The following is a 21,897-nucleotide window of genomic DNA, read 5'->3' on the forward strand; positions in this document are numbered from 1 at the left end:
TTTTCATATGCTTATTTGCCATTTGTATATCCTCTTTGGTGAGGTGTCTGTTCTCTGCTCAAATCTTGCCCATTCTTTAATTGGCTGTTTAATTTCTTATTATAGAGTTTTTAAGAGTTCTTTTATATTTTGGATGCAAGTTCTTTACCAGATACGTGTTTTCCAAATATTTTCTCCCAGTCTGTGGCTTGTCTTTTCATTTAAGTGTTTTCATTTAACCCGTTTTTATTTAAGTGTTTTTGGCAGAGCAGATGTTTTTGGTTTAATGAAGTCCAACTTAACCATTTTTCTTTGATGGATTGTGTTGTATTTAAAAAGTCATCGCCAAACTCGAGGCCACCTAGATTTTCTCCTATGTTTTATAGTCTTGCATTTCACATTTAGGTCTGTGATCCATTTTGAATTAACTGCTGTGAAATGTATAAAGTCTGTTTGTATTTTTTTCCATGTGGATGTTCCTTTGTTCCAGCACCAACCGTTTGTTGAAAAGACTACCCTTTCTCCGTTTGATCGCCTTTCTCCTTTGTCAAAGATCAATTGGCTATGTTTGTGTGGGTCTATTTCTGGGCTCTCTGTTTTGTTCCATTGATCTATTTGTCTGTTCTTTCACCAATACTATACTGTCTTGATCACTGTAGCTTTATAGTAAGGCTTGAAGTTGGGTAGTGTCAATCCTCTGCCTTTGTTCTTCAGTACTGTGTTGGCTATCCTGGGTTTTTTGTCTTTCCATATAGACCTTAGAATCAGTTTGTTGATATCCACAAAATAACTTGCTGGGATTTTGATTGGAATTGTGTTGAATCTAGATGAAGTTGGGAAGAAGTGACATTTTAACAGCATTGCACCTTTCTATAGATGAACATGAAATATCTCTCCATGTATTTAGATCTTCTTTGATTTCTTTCATCAGTGTTTTGTAGTTTTCTTCATATAGATCTTGTATTTATTTTGTTAGATTTATATCTGAGTATTTCATTTTTGTGTGTGCTAGTATAAATGGTGGTGTGTTTTTAATTTCAAATTCCAGTTGTTCATTGCTGGTATTGTAGGAAAACAATTGGCTTTTGTATATTAACTTTGTATCCTGCAACCTTTCTGTAATCACTTATTATTTCCATATGTGCTTATTTTTTATTCTTAACAGAAAAACCAGTAGAGTTAGCATCTTTGCTTTAAAAATATTCTTTTTGAAGACTGTATAATGTTTCATTTCATTTTATTTTTTTCTTGCAGGGAATGTCTTGGGAAGCATGAGGTGAGTTACAGGCACAAACTTTAAGTAAAGCTTGTAATCTGTGTACCTCTTCTATATGATGGTTGTTAGAAATAGCAAAGTCAATGTATTGTCTTTTTAGTGCTCTAAAGAGTACAAGAGTTTGTCTACTAATTTTTAAAATACACAGTGCTTTTATTTGAGATTTAGCCTATGTATATGCATTCACTGCAGAATCATTACATTGAATTTCCCTTTTAGGAATAGAATGTTTTGCTCCTTGGCATTCATTCTTTGGGTGTTTTTGGATAGGTTACTTTGATTTTAGACAATGATGATGACAACAATGACAGTGACGACAATGCTAATTCTTTTTTTTTTTTTTTTTAAAGTCTTATTTATTTATTTATTTATTTTTATTTATGGCTGTGTTGGGTCTTCGTTTCTGTGCGAGGGCTTTCTCTAGTTGTGGCAAGTGGGGGCCACTCTTCATCGTGGTGCGCAGGCCTCTCACTATCGCGGCCTCTCTTGTTGCGGAGCACAGGCTCCAGACGCGCAGGCTCAGTAATTGTGGCTCACGGGCCTAGTTGCTCCGCGGCACGTGGGATCTTCCCAGACCAGGGCTCGAACCCGTGTTCCCTGCATTGGCAGGCAGATTCTCAACCACCGCGCCACCAGGGAAGCCCCGGTTACTTTGATTTTGATAATAACAATTATTAATGAAAATGTATTAGATGAAACTTGTTCTCAAATGATAACAGAGTCATTTTTGAAACATGCTTCCGATAGGTTGTGTGTGTGTGTGTGTGTGTCTGTGTTGCTGATTTTCCTTTTTTCTTAAATTTTAAGGTGAGCCCACTACCATGCCACACTGTAGGACCCTACTCTTGTAGGAGAGTTTGTGGACGAACCTTAGATTGTCAGAATCATACGTGTATGAAAGAGTGCCACAAAGTAACTGAAATTGATTCCTGCACTGACAAAAACAAGGTAATGTCCTTGGGTTGAATGTATACATGCTTACAGTATGCTTGAAACATTTTTTTCAGTAATTTTGCCATAAATATTTTCCATTTTGCTCTAACTTCTCTTTCCTTTTTCTTGCCCTCATCCCTTCTCCTTCCTTGCCTTTCCTCAGACAACCAACTTTAACAACTTGGTGTATATCTCTCTGTGTCTTTGTGCTAGTTCATAATAATATGCCTTTTAATTTGGTACTGTTTACATGCTATACCTGGGTTAACACATACGGTTTGATTTTATGATAAAAGTACAGAAATTTTGTCTCTTTTTAGATAGTAAGTAGCAGTAGCACCTCTACTGCTATCCATTTATATCTCTGAATTTAGTCTGGAGCATTTGCTCTCAGCTGTTTTTTAAACGTAATACATGAGGTAGATGTTCACAATTTTAATAAATTCTCAATCTTTTGTTGGAAGTAAATACCGTCACAGATACGGGGTATGTATAAGTTATGTGAAACTTACTAAAAGCCTTTTACAAGCATATGAGAAATCAACCATTCAGAGATGTCTAAAAATTGCCATGTCACAAGGAAAAACAAATGTAGCTAATCAAATTTTAAATAATATTAAATTTTATTTTTAAAATAATTAATGTTTTTTCCTAGGTTTCCATTCTGTAGGGAATCATAATAATATTAGCAAGTGTGATTAATGAGGAATAAGCCAAAGATTTTAAGCTTCATTTTATTATTAAGTAACATTACATTTACAAGTGTTTAAATTATTACTATGAATTGTGTTATTGAAAATTTCACTTGCGTTATTAGATATTTTGGTCTTTGATTTGGTAATTGTAATGCATGACAACATAAATGTCTATAGTATCATTCTTCCTCATGTGCAGATATATATGTAAATCGTATTGCTTATAATTTCTTCACTGAGTCATGCCTTGATCCTCAATAAAAATGTTCTCATGATAAAATGAAAAAGATATTGGAATTATAAAATCAAACTAACATAATGATTCAAAACCACTTTAACTAGTTAGAGAATAGCTGCTGTATGGCTTTCCTCCATTAGACTTCCAGAATATCAGATGAATCAGAAAAAACTCATTTTAAGAAGTGATATGACATGTTTGGGGAATTACCTTGGATTATCCCAACATGGCTTCCTAGGCAGTCAGTGCCTGTGGTAAAATATGGGTGATAAGTTATGTGCAATTCTTCTCAATTTAGCTACAAGTCCACCCTATCTCCCACTCAGGGAAGGCTACTGCAGTGTAAGTGAGTGGAAATTATATTATTTTGGAGGATAACTTTGCAATCATTCTAATTTATGTATTAAAGGTTAAATAATTCAGAAACTTTAAAAATTAATTCCTTACTGTAACATCTCAATTGAGACCCACTGGAGAAAGGCTCTTAATAGGTCTCTCTTGACCCAAATGCCTTTGGAATTTTTAATGCAGTTTCTACCTTGAGGTATAGCACAGAGCCTATAACACAGCAGGTATTCAATAAGTGTTTACTGAATTGACTGAAATCAAAGCTCTTTTGCTTCTTACCTCTGCTCTGGTCTCTTTCCTTCCCTTGGCTTACCCTCAGATCTCAGTTCAGTCAATGCTATTCTTATGTGGGATGGCTCTGATTGATACCATTAGCAGCAAATATAACCCTAATTCATTGATTGAAAGAAGAATGAGGATATTTTCTCTGTGAGGAAAGTCTGTCATCAAAAACAAATAAAAAAGAAAACATATGTATACGTACATAATCACACATGCATAGATATACACATGCATTTCTTCTATATTATGTATGTTACAGACCCTTGCCACTCAGAGTGTTCTCTGCAGACCAGTGGCACTGGCATCACCTGGAATCTTGTTAAAAAGGCAAAATCTCAGGCCCCGCCTCAGCATTTTAACAAGATTCCCAAGTGATTTTTTTTTAAATTTGGTTATGAAAGGGAGATAATTAATTTTCTTTTTTATATTAATTAATTAATTTAATTTTGGCTGCACTGGGTCTTCGTTGCTGCGCGCAGTCTTTCTCTAGTTGCGGCGAGCGGGGGCTACTCTTCCTTGCGGTGCACGGGCTTCTCATTGCGGTGGTTTCTCTTGTTGCGGAGCACGGGCTCTAGGTGCACGGGCTTCAGTAGGTGTGGCGCACGGGCTTAGTTGCTCCGCGGCATGTGGGATCTTCCCGGACCAGGGCTCGAACCCGCGTCCCCTGCATTGGCAGGCGGATTCTTAACCACTGCGCCACCAGGGAAGCACGGGTGTTGCTTTTTTAGTTAGGTGATGATCGTGCTTCTTGGGTGGAAAATGTTTTTACTCTGTTTTTTTTTTCTGCCACTGACTAAGAAGTAATTAACATTTTAATAGGGATGCTTCATGTAATCACAAGTCCATTTTAAAGGTGAGGCAGTTTGATCAAATGAGGTTTGTAGACATAAAAATCTTTGTGAATAATGGTCCTATTGATGATCTTGCTGTTATTCATTTTGAATATTTTTAAAAGAGTGAAAGCATGGTACCATTTTATTAACTGTATTTCTAAGAGCTACAGAAGTACTTTCTTTTAATGGGATATATAAATTTTATAACTTTAACATATATAGAAATGTTAGACTTCTGTATTTAGATGAGTTATTTCCTTGGTACTTATCAGGCTGGCCCAGAATGCCTTCAGTGTGAAGAAGGGTGCTCTAAATCACGGCCACCAGGTTGTCCTCATCCGTGTGTTTTGCCATGTCACCCTGGAGAGTGTCCTCCCTGTGTTCAGATGCTTAGAGTAAAATGTCACTGCAAGATCACAAGTCTTTATGTGGAATGTAGGTAAGTGGACTGAAGAAATATTCTTGTTTTACTAAAATCATTTTAAGTGGTATATTTTCATAATTCAGAACCCTTTATAGAATACTTTAAGGAATATTTTCCAGTGTGGTCCTTAGGGGCTGGAGACCTAGATTTTCCAGTAGAGATCTGGAAGAAAGAAATATAGACTATTTCATCTTCTAGATACTTTACCTTGATTTCAACCAAGACAGTTCTGCTTTTTTCCACTTGGGGATTCTGTATAAGATTTTGTTCGGAAAAAATTTGCTTTAAAAAAAAACAGGAGAAGCACTCCTATAGCAGATTGTTCAAATAACAGTGTCAGCTAGAGTTTTGTTGGATCAAAAGTTGACTTGCACATAGTTACTTAGGCACAATTTTTAAATCATAGATTTAAAAGGTCGCTTTTGTTTATTACAAATGTTGCTGTTATGGCATTTATCATACTAGGGTATGACCTCTATGTTTTCCTTACTTAAAAATGAAATTTTTTGCTTGTGGATTATGTAGAGGGAAAAAAAAATTACATTTTTTTCTGTTTAATCATGATCTAATGTAATTAACCTAACTTGTTCAGCTCCATTTCACTTAAGTCTGTAAAGTGGGTTTTTTGTAAGTATATTTTACTCAGATTAAATTTTTTTTATATATAGATTTTTAAAATTTATTTATTTTTGGTTGCGTTGGGTCTTTGTTGCTGCGCATGGGCTTTCTCTAGTTGCGGCGAGCGGGGGCTGCTCTTCATTGCTGTGCATGGGCTTCTCATTGCAGTGGCTTCTCTTGTTGCGGAGCACGGGTCTCTAGGCGCACGTTGCGGCTCTTGGGCTCTAGAGTGGAGGCTCAGTAGTTGTGGCTCACAGGCTTAGTTGCTCCACGGCATGTGGGATCTTCCCGGACCAGGGCTCGAACCCGCGCCCCCTGCACTGGCAGGCAGATTCTTAACCACTGTGCCACCAGGGAAGCCCTCAGATTAAATTTGAGAATATGAGTTTATGTCTGATTTTTTGAGCATAAATACTTGCAGAAAAATGCCTGTTAATATTATCTTAAATTTGTTTTTGTCACTTATACTCTGGACTCATGCTTTAAATTGGAAAGTCAAATTTTATTCTTTTTAAATATTAAAATTATTTTGTTGAAATTTTAAAAAATTATAATTTTTAGTTTTATAAGTTTTGTAGGGCGAGTTAAGAGGACAGTTTTGCTTTATTAATGGGTGATGACTGATGAGAAGAGGTTGTTTTCTTTTGTTTGTTTTGTTTTGTTTTGTTTGGCCGTGTCCCTCGGCATGAGGGATCTTAGTTCCCTGACCAGGAATTGAACCCGTGCCCCCTGCAGTGGAAGCGCGGGAGTCTTAACCATTGGTACACGAGGGAAGTCCCAAGACGTTGTTTTCTTTGGTCTTCCAGGGTCCTAAATTTCCCCCTCTTGCTTCTTTTTCCCTTTGTCACGTCGTCTCCAAAGGACACCTTCCCTTTTTACTGTCTTGTTCCACAGAGTGTTGCCTTTCCAATATTGGCTCCTTGATTCTTGCACAGTTTTTAAAGTCTCTTCTCTTTAGTTGGTGCTCTGATCCACCAAGACTTTTTCAGTATTTTTACATTTATGGTGGACTTTGTCTTTCTGGTGTGATGTTAGCTCAGTGCCCCTCTTCTCTTTTCTGCTTAGTTTTTCCAGAACTCTACCAAGCTCTCTGAAAAGACTTGCTATGGGAGCTTGAGAAGTAGCTCTGCTAGGAATTGGTGTTTATTTTTCTACTTACAGGTAATGTGAAGTTTGCAGAAATTTCTGTCTTCTGGCTTTGCTGAGGTCATGGGATTTGAGTGATTTTGTTTGTTATTAATGAACTGAATGATTTTGGGAGGAAATGTGTGGATATATTTGGATTGAGGTGGTTTCCATTGCCATAGCTATCCAGAGTTGCTTCTTCCGTTTCTTGAATGCATGTTTAAAGTATATGTTTTTATATAGAATTCTTCAGTCTCAGTATTTGTTCTGATAATTTCATTTACTTTCGGTTCAGTGAATAATTTCATAAGTCATCTTTTCCTTTTGGTCCTTTTCTGCTTCATGTAATTTCTTCTATAGAAATTAGATATAAAAGATGAAGGCCTTGAAAAGCTTGTTCCTAATGACAGAGTAACAGGAACAAAGTGATATTAGCTCTTAAGTTCAGAGGTGAGCACCTTACCTGTAAGGATGAAAATATACAACTTTAATAGAGCCAGAGTAAAAACTTTGTTATTATTACTTGCAACTTTGCCAGGAAAATTGCATGTGGTATCTTAGAGTACATTTATAGCTAATTGCATACAAATACTTAAGATAATAGTTTTGACATTAGTGAGGCTAAACTTATGGTATATTTTGGCAGTTATGTCTAGTGAAGGGAACAGGAGAGGAAAGAAGAAAGGAAAGGAGAAGGAAGGTAATGGGGAAGAGTAAAGTGAGACACAGGTGATGGGCATTTGCAGCATTGTCACTGTTTACTGACTCATGCAGTGTCTACTGTTCAGCTGTTTGTTAGGAAGTAGTTTTATTCATTGGTGTTTGTGACTTTTTCTGAATTATGCGCTGAAAACAGCTATAAAAGCACAGATTGATCTAAAATGATCTGAATCAATTTCTAACATTAATAGATAGCTTAATCCAAAATCAACTGAAGAAAAGTTTTTCTAATAAGCTTACTGCACTTCCCACTGAATAGCCTAAACTCCTCAATTTGAAGTAACATTTTTTTCCCTGTTCTTTAGAAGTAAATCTGGGTGAGCATTTTCTCTCGGTCAATTTTCAAGTAACATATTGAACCATTAGTTTTAAATCTTTTATGTAGAAGCTTTACAAAGAATTATAATTATGAATAATGATTGATCTACAGGGAGAGATAACTAGCAGGAACTGTTAAAGAAAAGCCAGGCATAGATGATATTTTGTGTGTGTTTTGTACTTCCTTTTTGCAGCAGTTGCCATTTTTGGCATTTGATTTGTTGGTGGAAGATACAGGGCTAGAAGGTTTGAATTATCAAAACAGTTAAGTAATTTGAGGATGTTACAGATGAGATACAATTAAAATATTTCTTTAAAAAATGAAGTAAATAAGTAAGATAATTTTATGGATATGTTTGAAATTGTGAGTTATTTTTTAGAAAAACCATACTATAAAATGGACTTTTGGGCTTCCCTGGTGGCGCAGTGGTTGGGAGTCTGCCTGCCGATGCAGGGGACGTGGGTTCGAGCCCTGGTCTGGGAGGATCCCACATGCCGCGGAGCAACTAGGCCCGTGAGCCACAACTACTGAGCCTGCGCGTCTGGAGCCTGTGCTCCGCAACAAGAGAGGCCGCGATAGTGACAGGCCCGCGCACCGCGATGAAGAGCGGCCCCCACTTGCCACAACTAGAGAAAGCCCTCGCACAGAAATGAAGACCTAACACAGCCATAAATAAATTAATTAATTAATTAAAAAAAAAATTTTTTTTTAAATGGACTTTTGTTTGAATGTCATCAAAACTTCCTCTCATCTTTTTAGAAAAATAACCAGAGCTGATGTAAATGAAAAGAACCTCCTCAGTTGTTGCAAAAATCAGTGTCCTAAAGAGGTAAGATTTAATAGAAACTTTTACGTTGTATTTCTTAGGCATTGTTTCTCTTTTATTGTTTGGTCATCCTATTCCAGGTCTTTTCTGGACCCCTAGAAATGTGGGTACGGAAAGGAAAATGTGATTGATGTCTGTAGAAACGTATGGTTAGGGTAGAAGCACATCTCTATGAAATTTGGGGATATTAGGACCAGGAATGACTCTGAAGATTTTTTTAAGCAGTTTTAAAGAAAGCTTATATACTTTATACAATAAATATTGACCTAATGTTTACCCATCTTAAAATATAAGTAGATCAAGAACCGTGTGGCTCAGGGGCAGTTGGACAGTAAATCCACAGTAGAAAAAACAGATCATGCGTGTGTGTGTGTGTGTGTGTGTATGTGTGTGTGTGTGTGTGTGTGTAAACTGTAAAGCTCATTATTATCTTGAATTAATTAACATAAAGCATTCATATATAAAGTTTCGCTTTTAGAGATTCTGATGCTTGTATATGCGTTGTATTCAAACTAATTTATCGAAAGTGGTTCAGAAAAATTGTTCAGAGTAAAAGGGTAAAAACTCACTGGTTGGTGATTTATCCCAGCAATGATTTAAGAAACTAAAGTAGTCTATCTCTCCTTGGCCAACTTAACAGTTAGGCTGTTCCTTTTTTGCTGTTGTCGGGGGTAGGGAAGTGACTGCTATTTGATTTGGGTGGACACTTATAAAGGAATTCTTTTGACTTATAGGTGTACTAATAGAACCTCTTTTCTTTTAATTCTTCGTCTTTATATACTTATCTAAGTGTTTCTCATCCTATTTAGAATTGGAAGAGATGGCAACGAAGTCTTAAATACAGTATTGTCTCTTTGATTAAATAAAAACAAATCAATTCATGGTATGCCTTTTTGTTTACAGTATTTCCTTTTAACTAAAACTTTGGACACTTTTTATGGATTACTGTTTAACAACTATTGGAAATTGAACCTGCGAATTTTAAAAGTTATGTAAGATTACAAAAAGGGAGACATTTCAAGCAATAAATGATTATTTTAATAATCCTGTCTTTGTTATATGAGTGAAACTAGAGGCATGGGATAGTTCAAGTTTAATTTTCTGAATTCTTCAAATTCTAAGTTTTCCCTTGTTAAAATAAATTTTCTTCTGTCCAGATTAAAATTCCAGGTAATAAGTAGTTGAGAATGTTTTATTTTTAATCTGACACAGTAACTTGGTATGAGATTGCAGTTAGAAATAAAATTGAATTCAGGGATTGCTAATTTGCAATTTAGCATTGCCTTGGCTATGATTCGTTTGTGATCCTGTTACGACATTTGGTGGGACTGGAGATGAGTGGGCACTATTTATTTAAAAAATTTTTTCTCATGCTCATCATTTTTGGAATCTAGGCCATCCTGGAGCCCCTGGTATTGCTAGTGTCTCCTTGGACTTTCTTGAAAAATGTATTCTTAGGTTGGGAACAATCCAAATGGCTGTTATGGTTTAGAACAGTCTAGGGGTAGACAGGTGAGTATTACTGTGGTTAATAGAACTCATTCTAGTTTATGTTCTCTTGACATTGATAAGACTACAACAGTGGTTTTCAAACTCTAGTGTGTATCAGAATCACTTCAAGGGCTTGTTAAAACAGCTTAATGGGCCCCACCCCAGAGTTTCTGATTTTGTGGGCCTGGAGTGGAGGCCCAGGAATTTGCATTTCTAATATGCTCTTATATAAGGGTGATACTATTGGTCCGGCACCACACTTTGAGAACCAGTAGGCTATGGTATCAAGTCATACACTGGATCAACCAAAAACTATGTCTTTTTGAATCTGCCATAGATATCTTAGACTCGGAGTTACAGTATGGGATTATGACAAATTCTGATCCATTGATAAATTCCTGTTTGCTTTCTCCTCCCCTTTCCATACTGTAGATTTCTTGTGAGCAGGAACTGTGTCATGTTTGTCTTTATATCCAGTCTCTGGTTCCCTCGTTGTACATATTAGGTAGTTGGTAAATGTATATTGAGTGAGAGCGTAAGTGTGAACTGTGGGAATGGCATAGGCATGTCCTTCCAGCTCCACTACTTCTTTGATATACACTCTATGTGTCTATTGGACTGTTCAGTTAGGTTTGAATTAAAGTAAGAGGAAATATAAAGATATTAAGAACTGCACCTTTATTTAAATTGTGCGCCACATATACAATTCTACTTTTAAAAATTATTTCTGAATTTGGTTTTATCATTCTTATGCAAGCTTTTCTATTTTTTACTTGGGCAAATTGTTTAATGTCTCTGTATCTCAGATTGTTCATGTGTAAAATGCGGGCAATAGTAATACTCACTTTAGAGTGCTGAATATTAAGTGAGTTAATAACATGTAAAAGTCTTAGTATGTGGTAAGTGCTATAGATGTGCTGGCTATGGTGATTATGGTGTGGGTATTTATCCACAAATAATATTGATTTTCAAGCTTTCCTTAAGTATCTTTAAAGAGAGCTTTTAAATTTTTGAATTATTGGGATTAAAATGGAACATTTTGAACTAGACCGTGTTGCTTATTGGTAAGCCATTTGATATGACTTAACCAAAGTGCTGGCAGAATGATATTAAGGCCTGAGTAGAGTAGAAGAAAACCATCTCACTGTGAGTGGAAGGGGTAGGATATCTCATCTTTAAATGAATATCAAGGTTGAATGTTTTAGAAAAACCTCTATTTTTTGCTGTGAAATCTATAATGAAGATAGTCACTATATATTATACATTCTAATCAACTTTCTTTGGGACTACTTTTCTGCTCTTTCAGAATATAACCTTACTTCGTTATATAGCAGAAACTAACACACCATTGTAAAGCAATTATACTCTAATAAAGATGTTAAAAAAAAAAAAAGAGTATAACCTGGCTTTTGAGATAATACATACTTGCACATCTAACAGGGAAATGGTCATGTGATTTGATTTTTTTAAATAATGAAATTATTACATACTCAACAGTACACAACACATATATGTACAGTTTAACAAATGGTTAAAAAGTGAACACCATGTAACTCCACCTAGGTCAAAAAATTTAGCATTGCTGCATCTCAGAAGTCTACCAAAGTTCCTTTCTTAGTGTAGTTCCTGCCCTCTATTCTATGTTACCACCATCTGCCTTTTATAATAATTATTTCCTTGCGTTAATTTATAATTTTTACTGTAAATTAAAGTTTTTACTATGTGTATATCTGGAAGCAGTATTGCTTGTTTGCCTAATTTTATATTTAAAGTTCAAAAGTATGAAGTTCTGTGACTTGCTTTGTTTGCTCTACATTGTACTTGTCATTTTTATTACGTGTGGCTGTAGTCCATTTACTCCATTGTGAATATACTGTAGTTTATTTATTTTACTGTAGGTAGATAGGTAGAGTTGTTATACTGCTATGAATGTTCTTGTTTGTACATTCTGGTATTATGTGTATAGATTTCTCTTTGTAGTGCAGTTGGTTGGTCATAGGGAATGTGTAATTTCAACTTAAAGTCATACTGCTTTCCAAAATAATTATATGTAACCAGTAAATTTTCCAATTTACCATTAGGATTTTATAGCTCCTTTTTGTTTCATATCCTTACCAATACTTGGTATTGTCAAAATTTTTAAATTTTTGCCAATCTTACGTCATCTCATGATTTTAGTTTACATTTCCATGATTACTCGTGAGTTTGAATACCTTTTCAGGACTAATGGTATTACTTTGCCTGTGGGACATACGTTGGATATGAGCACAGTACACTTCTGTATGAGTTTCAGTTCTCCTCCTTGCAATCTACAGAATAAGTTTGGCTAACTTACTGCAAAAAGAAGATCTATTTGGAGGATATTGGGGGACAGTTCACAGATTCTGAAGGAAATGCTGTACAGCCAAATTTTGGGAAGGGCAGTATCTAGGCAGTCCCAAGGGGCTTGGCAGCAGAAGCTCAGGGGTCTCTGTAGCGAGATGACTCTGTTCAAACCAGCACCTCTCCCTTTCAAGTTTTCACGTGGTCAGGAGAGAGAATCTGGCCCACCTGGGGTCCAGGGGCTCCCTTAACACAGGCAGCAACAAGCGGGGAACAGGGACGGGTAGCTTAGCTGTGGCCATGGCTCCTGGGGGAATTGTGGTGAATCAGGCAGCCATCCCAATTTATGTCTTCAGCTTCTACCAGCATTGGACGTGGAAGGCAAGGAGATTCATGGAATAGTTGTCAAATGGGATGACAGGATCAAGTGAAGGATTTAGAGAAAAGAGGTACATTTTGAAGGCAGAAGACCCAGCCAGAGAAAAGAGAGACTTTCAAGATGTTGGTGAAATTGTGAAGAGTGAGCATGAGATCTTTTAGGAGGAAGAAAGATAGAACATCTAGAATGATGGTTCTTAACGTTTCATAAGTCCCAGCACATTGAAGAGATAGAACACTGATCAGTAAGAGACCACACTGTAGCCACGATTCTATGTAATTTGAAAAAGATCTTCACTTACTGATTCTGATATGCTTCCCTATTCACTTTCCACTTCAGAATCACTGATTGGAAGTTAAAGTGGTTAGTTAGTTTTAGAGAAGATGACTGATATAATTACCTCCCAGATTAAGGAAAGAACAAGAGGTTGTAGAGACATATTTTGAGGGGGAAAAAGGATAGATGGTGAGCTAATGCCAAACGTTTGTCTCGTTTATGAAGTCAGGCTAGAGGCACTGGCGGGAATGAAGGTGAGAGTGAAGTGAAGGATACTTGAAGCAACCACTCTGAGGCAGGTATTTGATGGTGAATAAATATTGAGCTTGTTAAGCAGTATTGAGGGCCTAGTATTAGATGCAGAGAAAAGCAAAACTGAAGTGGCCCAGGAATGCTCATTCTAGCAGCACTGCACTATGCTAGGATTAGTGAAAATGCAGTGTGAGTGATCCAAATTTAGTTTTGGTATGAATGTCTCAGCTAAAAATTAAAGAAAAAGAAACGTAATTGCATACTAGAGAGAGACTAAAGATGATGGAAAAGGATTCTGAATTTCTTAAAGTAGGTGGTAGAGTCAATAGTTTGAAGGATCAATCTGGTGAGTCATAAAGATTAGAATTCAGGATTCAGATGTTAATTGAGGTGTCCACTATTTTTAAGTATCTTTGTTAATGAATATGAGAGACACAAAGAAATATAAGACCATTGCCCTTAACTCACTTACAATAATAACCTTTATTATGATAGGTAAATATATTAAGCACATTTAATCCTCACAACAGCTTTATAAAGTTCCATTACTCTTCCCAGTTTTACAGGTGAAGCACAGAAAGAAAAGTCAGGTGGCTTACCCAAGGACCCATACCTAGTCAACAGAGAGTCTGGGATTCAGTTTTGGGCAGTCTGATTTTGAAATTTAACCACTAACCAATGGGTATCTTTTATTTACACTCCGGTTGGAGAGACAGAAATATATGAAGTGCTTAAAATTTTTTTTTTAAGTTCAAGATAATACAAGCAATGTCACAACAGTTTAGAAATAGATTTCTTGTGTTATTACTGTTATTGTTCAAATGTAGGCAAACTCATATCATGCTTTTATGATGATTTAAGCTATGTGTCAAATTTTGCATAAGATTTGAATAGAAAGAAGGAGAGACCGCTTTCATCTGAAAGCTTGACTGGGATCAGAGGATATAGTAAATAATTAAAGTCAAGGAGCACATAGACATCAGGGCAATTACTGAATTGGTTTGGCTATCTGTTTAGTATGTTTTAATACATAGTTGCAAGCCTTTTAGAGTAAATGGCTAAGCAGTTGTTTCACAATACAGTGGCTTCAGGACAGGGAAATTTTCTTTCTTTCTCACATAACAGTACAAGAGAAGGTGGATGTGTCAGAGTGCTCCAGGGACTAGAGCAGGGATCCAGGGATAGATCCCTGGACCTGAGGATCCAGGGACCCAAGTTAGCAGGGCAGCTCTGCTCTCTTTGATTCATGGACCCCACTGTTGCTCTAGATATCCTCATTTCCGGCACATTGGGAGGGAAGAACATGGATGTGTGCTCTTGAGAAGCTTTAAGGCACAAAAGCACTTACGCTTACATTCTGTTGGCCAGAACTTAGTCACATGGCTCTAACTAGCCTCAAGAGTGATGTAAGATGTACTGTTAGAGTGGAACCAGGGAGAATATTGAGCATTTCTGGGAATTAAGGTAATTTATATCCAAAAGAAAAAAGTTGAAAAATCAGCCAATTATCCAGGATTTATTGACCCTATTGTAATGGACTTTTTCTTAAAATAGTTGCTGGGGAAAGGGGAGGTAGAGTATGACTAAAATATAAATATGTAATTGTTTTATTTTGGTTTTATTTTAGCTTCCTTGTGGTCATAGATGCAAAGAAATGTGCCATCCTGGTGAATGTCCCTTTAATTGCAACCAAAAGGTGAAACTTAGATGTCCTTGTAAAAGAATTAAAAAGGTAAATATTTTAAGTCATTGAAAATTCTTTTCTGTGTACATTTTTGTTGGTTTTGTTTTTTTGTGCGGTTTTTTTTTGGCGGGGAGGGGGAGTCTGTATTTTGGTAGTTCTTTGACTTTATTTTTTTGACTTTTAATTTTAAGGTCTTATTTCTTAGAATCTTTTTATTATTGGCATATCTATTTCTGCAAATGCTTATTTTAAAACTCAGCTTTGTTTGGCAATTTAGTTTTCTGCAATTTAATAGTAAAAGAGGATTATTTTATATTGGAACTGAGTTCAGTGCCCTTTTTTGGATAGAATCAGTGTGTTCTAGATTTGAGGTCTTTGCACAAGATGCACAATGTGAGTAATAAGGTAAGTTTCATGATTTAAGAAATGGTCTGGAATTAACCTTTGTTGCCTTATTTATGACATTTTTTTACCGTCAGTATTATGTTGTGAACATATTGCCTTGAAAAGACGTCACATACACGTAGCCTTATAAAATTATACAATAACATTCAAATTTGGAGAGAGTTAATTTTAAGATAAAATACTGGTAATGAAGGAGTAAAAGGGCAAAAGCTAATGATTGGAAAGCTCAGTGGAAGCAAACTACATACCATTTAGCAAAACTTAGGAAGGAAGAATCTCGCTGAACTCTTAAGGTCAGTTCTTTTCCTTGACTTTCCTGTTGACACTGTTGACTCCTTTGAAGATTTCTTCTTTCTTGACTTACGATTTTCCCTTTCTCAGTTATAGTTGTAATGCCTTTTTTGCCTTCATATTCTTATGGTTGTTCCCTAAAGCTACTGTCCTTTCTCTTTCAATTCACTCATTTATTCATCCATTCAGCAAATATTTATTGAAAATCTTTAGCTTTTATTGAGGACCTTTGCTTTTCATTTACTTTTATAGCTCCTACTATATAATTTCCTGGATTCAGGTAACTTCTGAATTTAAATTTATAGGCCTGAGCTTTTCTGGAGTTGGATCCCTAAGTGTTAGATATTTAAATGGACCACCTTTATATGAAAATCAGTACTCAGTCAAATCACTTTTAGTCTGAAATGTCTCTCAAGTTTTCTCTGAAATCTCATCTTACTTTCCGAGTGCAGTTTGCCACCCGTTAGAACTCTGGCAGCAGATTATTCTTGGACTTTGAAAACAGCTTCATAGCAGATTTCCTTGCCTCTAATTGTAATACTTCCAATCTAAGTTCGTCATGGTTCTTCATCACTTGGGAAAAAATATGCACTTTATAAGGGAGGTGTACGTATATAGGGACTTGGCATAAAGGGGGATCTATGATATTACCTTTGCCTGCTTGTCCAGTCTCATCCCCTGGCAGTCATCTTTGTGAATCCATTACTTAAGTGCCCTAACACATCTGCTATTTCCCCTTTAATCTGTGGCCATATATTTGTTTTTTTCCTTTACTGCTCTGCTTACTAGAATCCTGTTAATACTCAGGGCAAGCGTTTCCTTATTTGGGAAGGTTTTCCTTCCTCTGCCTCCTTTGGGAAGACTTAGGTGCTCCTTCCTCTTGGCTTTCTTTGTACTTTGTGCTACGTTCATGACTAAGAGCTTTGTGATTCCAGGGACGTGTGTAACCTTGTTTCCTCATCTGTAAAATAGTTTATACATAGGCTTATTGAAAGGAATAAAAGAGATAATGCTTATATAGCATTTAGCACAATGACTGCTATGTTTAATAAATAGTAGCAGCTATTATTATTATTAGTTTAGCATTTACCATATTAATTTTTTCCTTGTTGTATCCCCCGTCCCTAATACAGTGCTTTTCATTTAACAGGTACTCTGTAAGTACCTTTTGAATGAGAAAAGATATGATGATCCTTCTTCCAGGCTGATAGACTTCATGTCCACAAACATGCAGTATTTATTTTTGCCTCTAATGTTTGTCCATGTTTTTTTCCTTTGTCTGGACTGTCCTTGGATGACAAGACTGTGTTTATCACCAACGTCAGCCGAAGTTCTGTGCTATAAAGTGATTCATTAAAGTATATGCACTTTGCTCAGGATTTGATGATCTCATTTCCTAACTCTGGTAGATTTGAACTAAAAAACTAGCGTCTGAGGGTGTGGTGGGAAAGGAGCAACTGGTACAAATAGGTACGCTTAGAGCAAAAGTGACATCTGGCGGCAAGAAATACGGAACAAATAAAAGGCAGATAAAAGATCTACAAAAGCAAAGTCTAAGACTATTTAAAATGAGGACCACTTACTTTATTACAGAATAGTACACAAATTGATCATAGTATTGATGTCACCTCATCAATAAAAGAGTAGATTAGTTTTTTATTATTCCATTAAGGAGGCAGTGAAGTACAGATATAAGCTTTAGAATAATTTTCATCTAAACATTTTTTAAAAAGATAAAATGGTTGAGAGAAAAATTTGTAGCTCTCCAGAACACTCTAGAACTGCGCTGAGTTGGTAGCCACCAGCCACATACGGCTATTTAAATTGCAATTTTAATGAGTCAGCATTAAATAATCTATGACATTCAGTTCCTCGATTTCAGTAGCCATGCTTTGAGTGCTCAGGAACCATGTGTGGTAAGTGCTACCCTTGTGTGTAGTGCATGTTTAGAACATCTCCATCATTTCAGAAAGCTGTGTTGGATGGCACTACTCTAGTACTCTAGTACCTCCCTGGAAGCTTTAGAAGAATAACAAGAGACGATAAAGAAAAATGAAGAATAAAAATGAAATTGAAGCTGAGTTGGTAGTGGTGTTTAGTAAATGATTATTAAATGGATGGTTTTAATTTTATGGTATTCACTTTTTTCGCAGTTAAGAGATAGAGAATAATCACTGTTTGAACTAAGACATTTAATGCATGCAGCCATGTCATTATTAAATATTAACACGACTGTTAAATAATATGCATAATCTTTAGCTGCTAGAGAAATTTTGCTTTTTTATGGCATACAGTTACAACTTTGAGGGAAAATCTTTTAAAATCAAATTTTTAAAAACTTTTATTTGTAGGAATTGCAGTGCAACAAAGTACGTGAAAATCAGATTTCCATAGAATGTGACATAACGTGCAAGGAAATGAAGCGGAAAGCATCTGAGGTAATGTCAGGTTAAATGTCACTTTTAATGTGTTAGTGGCCTTTCCCTACTTAACTTTGTGCATTAATTTATGTGCTTATTATGAACAACTCAAAATCTCATCCTTTTTTGTTTTTGTGATAAAAGCCTAGTTTGTTGGCCTATTTTGAACCCTCAGGTGTGCTTTTTATGGTCTGGTGTGTACTAGATTTTTCCATCCTCTGTACCAGTTAGTGTATATGCTCTGGAACATAGCTATTCATTTTAATGTTAGTTTAAGCCTCCTGAAAATTATGTTAAAATAATATAAAAATAAGGTTTTGGGGTTCTTTGCTGTTTGGGTTACTTCTAGCATCACTGTTTCTGTCCATCAACCCAATCAAGGAGTAAGCTCTTGGTTTTGTTTGAAACTAAGGATTCCCTTCCAGAAAGGGCATTTTAGGAAAATGGTCAATTTCAACTCTAGGCAAAGAGTGGTATTCAATAATTTATTATAGAGTCTTAGTATGGTAACTTAAGAGAAAAAGTCCAGTTTTAAAAGTATTTCAGTTTGCAGTGTTGTAACTCTTTGAATTGTGATCTAATATCTCTTACAGTTGTAAAGCTGAAATGTTTATATAAGGTATAACAACCTACCTCCCCTTACCCCCCATCTGTTAGATAGTGCCTTGGTAACACATCTCTGTTAGATATACCTTGGTATGTAACATTTACGTTTCTTTAAATAATTTTCAATTTAAAGCTCCCAGAAGTTGTTATGGGTTAGTGGAGCCTGGGAGGAAAGATGTTAAAATTCTATGTAAAATTTGATGATTACAATGTTAATTTACTTTTAAATGTCTATAAACAGATAAAAGAAGCAGAAGCCAAAGCTGCTCTTGAAGAGGAAAAACGAAGACAACAGGTAACTAAACAAAAAATACACAGACTTCTGTCTCTTTGCATCATTGTTACTTTTTATGCAAATACAAGATATGTGGAAACATACAAATTAGGATCTGGTGAGCTCAGTTCTGGACTGAAAATACAGTTCTTGTAAAACAAAAATTAGCCACTCACTTACTTCAGTCCAGGTATACTGAACCTCTGAAGAAGCAGGGGACCTTGTATGTTCACAGATATTTTGTGTATTCCCAATTTACTTCCTTGCCAGTTTCATCCATTCTCAAGAGATAACTCCCCCTTTGGTTGAGGGGTGGGGGTCAGGGCATGGCAGCATCCATTTCAGGTCATCCTCTGGAGTGCATGTCTTCGCTCATCTAAAATTATTTGAGTTCTGTTTTACTGAGTTGTAGGTTATCTGTGACGAATAAGTGCTGTTTACTAACCAATACATTTGTTTTAATAATACATCCCCTTATTTACCCATTAGATACTTGAATGCAGGATTTTTATCTGTTCTTTGTTATTACCTAGATAACAAGTACATTCCTGATATCCCCTGTTTGCTCAAATACTATATTTATTGATCACAGTCCAAAGAGTGTCTTAACTTTGTAATAGTGACATGTAATTTTTTGTCAGTTTGCATTTTGAGATGCTTTATACTTATCAAGCAGTGTATATTGTATGCAAACTGTTGCCTTTATGAATGAAGAAATTGAAATTTGCATGACTTGAGACAGGGCACTAAAAACAACTCATGTAGCAAGGGTGGGATAAAATGACCTCTGGTGTTTTATGGTTCTATAAAGTTGGTTTGCCTAATATCAAAAAATAAGTTACCAGAGCTAATACAGTAAGACATGGATCGACTAAAATCCTGGGAGATTAAATTATTAAGAACAGTTTAGGGTGTCCCTTCCTCCCCTTTTCATAAACAGTTGTGGATAGAAATCTTAGACATATTCTCTATTTACTCACCTTTTAAACAGAGTGTATAGAAAATAATTTAAACCATGCTTGATGACTGTGAGTCATCATTAAAGCATTAGTTATTTTACTGTGTCAGTAGTTCTCAAGTTTGACTGCTTTTAATGTATTTTGACCTTTTGCTGTATATCAACAACTACTTGAGAATATTCTGACATTTTGGTTCTTCGAAGAATGCCACTTTATATTAAGTATACGTTAGGTCTTCTTCCAGTGTGGTTTATGAGCAAAGTCATGGATATGTTAACTGAAATTTCTATTTCCTTTTAAATACACATTTACAGAATCTTGCATGAATATTACATATATATTTTAGTTAATAAGTATCCGGTTTTAGTTAATAACAGTGCACTATAGTGTATCGTGTTATATTATCATGCATTAAAGTTTAATAAGTAAGTTCTTAACAGTAGACTGAAAATCTCTACTTTATAATGAGTGTCATCTAGTTATCCTTTTTTAGAACGAGTTTTTATATAATTCTACTTTCTAAAAGAGTCATTTTGATTTAAAGCATGAAGCATTTTTCCCCTGAAGAATTTTTACTCTGTGTTTTTAAATGTATTTGACAGAGAGGAATCAATTTCCGGCAGCTTTTTTCTCTTCACTCACTTGAATTTCTTCCGTACAAGCCAGTAATGTTTATTACCAGCATTGTGTAAAACTAGAATTATAGGTGTCTTTATTCTAATGGGTCATCTGTTAGCACTTACTAGAAGCTCTATATTATAGAGCCCCATTAATTATAGGTTAATGGTGTTGATGTATAAAACTAATGTCTATATTTTAAATCAGATGTTTCTGTATTTAGTATCCAAGGCAGGCCTTCAATCTGAAATAATCTCTTTCACTACTCCCTAGTTCCCTTTCTGCTTACCTAAGTTCTGAATTTGTTGAATACAATCAGTAGTGGAGAGATGTTTTTTTAAAAAATCAAATCAATATGTTTATTATATACCATTACTATTAAAACATTTCCCAAATTTATTTTTATCTAAGTGGAAAATTTTAAATCAGTGTGTGTATTGAATTTAACAAAAGTGATACTGTTTTGATTTAGGCCGAACTGGAGGCTTTTGAAAACAGACTGAAGGGTCGTCGGAAGAAGAACAGGAAGAGAGATGAAGTGGCAGTTGAGCTAACGCTGTGGCAAAAATATAAATATTATCTCTTTCCAGTGTGTGCAGTTCTGGTTTTAGTGTTTGCATGGTACATAGCCCATGGTGTGGATTAAAAAGTGTTTGATCTCTTAATATACCTCAGATTAGATTTCGATAAGTTGTTAAATTTGGAATATTAGAAAGTGAATGTTGTAGAACATGATATATATTCACATTCACCTCTCTATTCTCTTCCAGCGGTTGTTAGAAGGACAGAATGTTAAGCTTTATCTTAATTATCATACTAGAAGTAGCAATAGTAAAAGCATGACTGAAATTGTAAAATATTTCATAAGGCATAGCCAGTGGCAGGGTAACATGTTAGTTGTTCATTGTGCTTCCTTGTATTACCATAACTGTTTCATTTACTATTTAGAGCCATCTTTTTTTTTTTGGCAAAATTAAGATGAAACTGAGCCGTATGTGTAGTAAGAGGAATATTTCACGATGTTTTGGTTACTTATTAAAAGGTACTTTTCCTGATCATGTAACTTTGTACTTTTTAAAATATATATATTCTCTAAAAGACCTCATAAATTATAACATGAAGCTATATAATTAGACTTAAGAAATTGGTTTATTAGTGAGGAATTTTTATCAGTTATTGAAGTAAAATTTTATGTAGTATGTCACTCAGAGGAAAATATAATTGTTTTCAAAAAATGCCAGGCTAGATTCCTCACGTGTGGCTATGTCTTGTATAAGAAACTTTTAACTGAAGTTGACATGTTT

The 21,897-nt window shown here is 35.4% G+C and overlaps 1 protein-coding gene across 4 annotated transcripts in view; it reads left to right on the forward strand.

The window, feature by feature from the left end:
* NFXL1 (nuclear transcription factor, X-box binding like 1) overlaps positions 1-21,669 on the forward strand; it is a 53,179-nt gene extending 31,510 nt beyond the window's left edge. For all 4 annotated transcript variants that reach the window (XM_068542229.1, XM_068542228.1, XM_068542230.1 and 1 more), the window contains exons 16-23: positions 1,234-1,255; positions 2,063-2,203; positions 4,857-5,023; positions 8,550-8,619; positions 14,964-15,068; positions 18,068-18,154; positions 18,984-19,037; positions 21,066-21,669. In XM_068542229.1, coding sequence (XP_068398330.1) covers positions 1,234-1,255; positions 2,063-2,203; positions 4,857-5,023; positions 8,550-8,619; positions 14,964-15,068; positions 18,068-18,154; positions 18,984-19,037; positions 21,066-21,239 — 820 coding nt within the window. In that variant the 3' untranslated portion in view covers positions 21,240-21,669. The remainder of the gene's footprint in view (positions 1-1,233; positions 1,256-2,062; positions 2,204-4,856; positions 5,024-8,549; positions 8,620-14,963; positions 15,069-18,067; positions 18,155-18,983; positions 19,038-21,065) is intronic.
* Positions 21,670-21,897: the final 228 nt, after the last annotated feature.

This window comes from Eschrichtius robustus, chromosome 4 (genome assembly GCF_028021215.1).
Source record: "Eschrichtius robustus isolate mEscRob2 chromosome 4, mEscRob2.pri, whole genome shotgun sequence".
In the NCBI taxonomy this organism is placed as follows: domain Eukaryota; kingdom Metazoa; phylum Chordata; class Mammalia; order Artiodactyla; family Eschrichtiidae; genus Eschrichtius; species Eschrichtius robustus.